The sequence below is a fragment of the Amphimedon queenslandica genome, unplaced genomic scaffold (assembly GCF_000090795.2).
Source record: "Amphimedon queenslandica unplaced genomic scaffold, v1.1 AMPQUscaffold_12462, whole genome shotgun sequence".
NCBI classification, from domain to species: Eukaryota; Metazoa; Porifera; class Demospongiae; order Haplosclerida; family Niphatidae; genus Amphimedon; species Amphimedon queenslandica.
The window spans coordinates 9,874-12,913 of NW_003547301.1; the positions used below are offsets into that span (position 1 = coordinate 9,874).

Below are 3,040 nucleotides of genomic sequence, written 5' to 3' on the forward strand. Positions count from 1 at the left end.
AATTACATTGTGCATATATCATTAATAATAATAATAACAATATTATTATTATTATTATTATTAATATTATTATCATTATTATTAATAATATTATTATTATTATTATTATTATTATTTATTACCTCATCAATGCAAGGCTGCAGTGTCCTGTGTAGATAAGTTTGTCCAACAACTTTCATAAACTCATCAATCACTTTACTGGCCACAGAATTACCACGAAACAATGTATTAGGATCACTAGAATAAATAAATAAATAAATAAATAAATAAATAAATAAATAAATAAATAAATAAATAAATTAATAAATAAATAAATAAATAAATAAATAAATAAATAAATAAATAAATAAATAAATAAAGATTATTAATTATAGTGTAGCCTCTATATAATGGACACTTATGTACAAGAAAGTGTCTCTGTTATACAGAGGTGTCCTTTATGTGGAGGTTATTTTATACAGTAAGGAATGTAATTGGTACACTAGGTGCTGTCCGTTAAATGGAACAACAAATTAATAATAAATAAAGCATTACCTGGTGGAGGTAACTTCAACTGTAATCAGTCTATGAGCTAACTCCTCAAACTAAAAGATAAAATACATGTACATGTACATTATCAACATAAACATGTCCATTAGTTTCATACTTTATTGAGTTGGAGGAATAGATTGACTATACAGAGACCCATTGCTGATCTGTCCTTACTCACTTCATTCAGTATACACAATGAGGTATCTTGAAAATCCTACAGTACATAACGTAGAAATAATATCAAACAAACAACAAGATTAACTGTCACAACAAAAACATGTCAACATGTCAACTAGTACATGTACATGTAGCTGAAATCTTTGGTACAAAGTTAGAAACCTATACAAAAGTACCTCGAACGTCCTTAATAAAGAGGCTACACTGTACATGTATTAAGGACAGGTAGTGTGGACCCAATGGTGTCCTTAATAAAGAGGCTACACTGTACATGTATTAAGGACAGGTAGTGTGGGTCCAATGGTGTCCTTAATAAAGAGGCTACACTGTACATGTATTAAGGACAGGTAGTGTGGACCCAATGGTGTCCTTAATAAAGAGGCTACACTGTACATGTATTAAGGACAGGTAGTGTGGGTCCAATGGTGTCCTTAATAAAGAGGCTACACTGTACATGTATTAAGGACAGGTAGTGTGGGTCCAATGGTGTCCTTAATAAAGAGGATACACTGTACATGTATTAAGGACAGGTAGTGTGGGCCCAATAGTGTCCTTAATAAAGAGGCTACACTGTACATGTATTAAGGACAGGTAGTGTGGACCCAATGGTGTCCTTAATAAAGAGGCTACACTGTACATGTATTAAGGACAGGTAGTGTGGGCCCAATGGTGTCCTTAATAAAGAGGCTACACTGTACATGTATTAAGGACAGGTAGTGTGGGCCCAATGGTGTCCTTAATAAAGAGGCTACACTGTACATGTATTAAGGACAGGTAGTGTGGGCCCAATGGTGTCCTTAATAAAGAGGCTACACTGTACATGTGCATCTACATATGTACATGTACATGTAAATGTATGATAAGTAAAATCTTTAATAATTATAACATGTATACATGTACAGTACATTGTTGTACATATAATTAGAATATACACTCGTACCGGTTCAGTGATGGAGTTCACCAGTAGGTTCAGGAGTGGTTGATAAGTGGTTGATGTGAGTATATAGTCCTCATGGTATATTAGTAATAATCTCATTGATCCAATCTTTAATGGACTGTACTCTGACCTGGGGCGGAGACTGTACCAGGCCTGGTAGGAGCGAGGTGGGTGTGGTCCAGTGAGTGATAATGAGGAGAGTGATAAGTGTATCTGTCCTAAGAACACGTCCCCCATTAGCTGCTGCTGGTGCCACAGTGATATCCTACAGTACATGAAGGGGCACATGTACATGTACATACTAATGGTAGGTGGGTTAGTCATTGGGAGAATATTTCAATTGAAGTTTAATATTGGATCAAATTAAAGTATTATCATGGTATTATTGTTATTATTATTATTATTATTGTTGTTGTTGTTATTATTATTATCAATTACCTGATTATAAAATCATTGATTTTGTCGTCTTTTCCCAACTAAAAATAAAAACAACAACACACAATCATACAACATGTACAGCAAAACATAAAAGAGAGAGAGAGAGAGAGAGAGAGAGAGAGAGAGAAGACATGCTGTATCTTACCTTAAATCTAAACACTTCTCCAAATTTTGGATCAATTGTACGTTTGTGTACAATTCCTTTCCTTGTATCAGACCTAATTAATAATAATAATAATAATAATAATAATAATAATAATAATAATAATAATAATAATAATAATAATAATAAATAAATATATTAATCAAATTAAAAGTGGAATCAACCTACATGTACATGCACTTCATGAGGTACTCTGCTATTTTAAATGATAACGGACATAATGTTTATACATGTACATGTCCTGTACATTATTAATTAATTAATTAATTCATTTATTAACATGAAGAATAGAAACCAGTACACTATACATGTACATGTACATGTACTTAGATACACTGTACATGTATTAACAGCTCCAATATTTAAAAAATGTAAAATATTGAAACCAGCAGAAGTACATTAATGAAATGTAATGGACAACATTGTAACTCAATACCCATACACTGTACATATGTACATGTACACCTAACCACTAACCACTAATCACTATAATACAAGTATTCATGTGTTGTAAAGTACATTGTATTACATGTACATGTACACACTACATACTTTACATGTCCTTCAGTATCCATCAGGGACACTAAACAGTAACAATCAGAAAACGGTCCATAGTTACTCCACGAGGCCACACCCACTGCCTCTAACACCCTATCAATATAATTATTAATATATTAATGACTCCTTATGCTCCACCCACTGCCCCGCCCACTACTACACGTACTTGACTAGTATTACAGGGACAGTATCAACCCCATCAAGTTGTTCAGCGACACTAACAGCCGCCAGTAATT

The 3,040-nt window shown here is 33.0% G+C and overlaps 1 protein-coding gene across 1 annotated transcript in view; it reads right to left on the reverse strand.

Moving 5' to 3' along the window:
* Nucleotides 1-3,034, reverse strand: part of LOC100631838 (ras GTPase-activating protein 3-like) — a 6,742-nt gene extending 3,708 nt beyond the window's left edge. Inside the window, exons 1-8 of the mRNA XM_020003965.1 lie at nt 2,971-3,034; nt 2,799-2,897; nt 2,229-2,301; nt 2,084-2,121; nt 1,649-1,910; nt 647-745; nt 535-584; nt 123-237 (exon numbers count right to left, since the gene is read on the reverse strand). Coding sequence (XP_019859524.1) covers nt 123-237; nt 535-584; nt 647-745; nt 1,649-1,910; nt 2,084-2,121; nt 2,229-2,301; nt 2,799-2,821 — 660 coding nt within the window. The 5' untranslated portion in view covers nt 2,822-2,897; nt 2,971-3,034. The remainder of the gene's footprint in view (nt 1-122; nt 238-534; nt 585-646; nt 746-1,648; nt 1,911-2,083; nt 2,122-2,228; nt 2,302-2,798; nt 2,898-2,970) is intronic.
* Between the last annotated feature and the right edge of the window lie 6 nt (nt 3,035-3,040).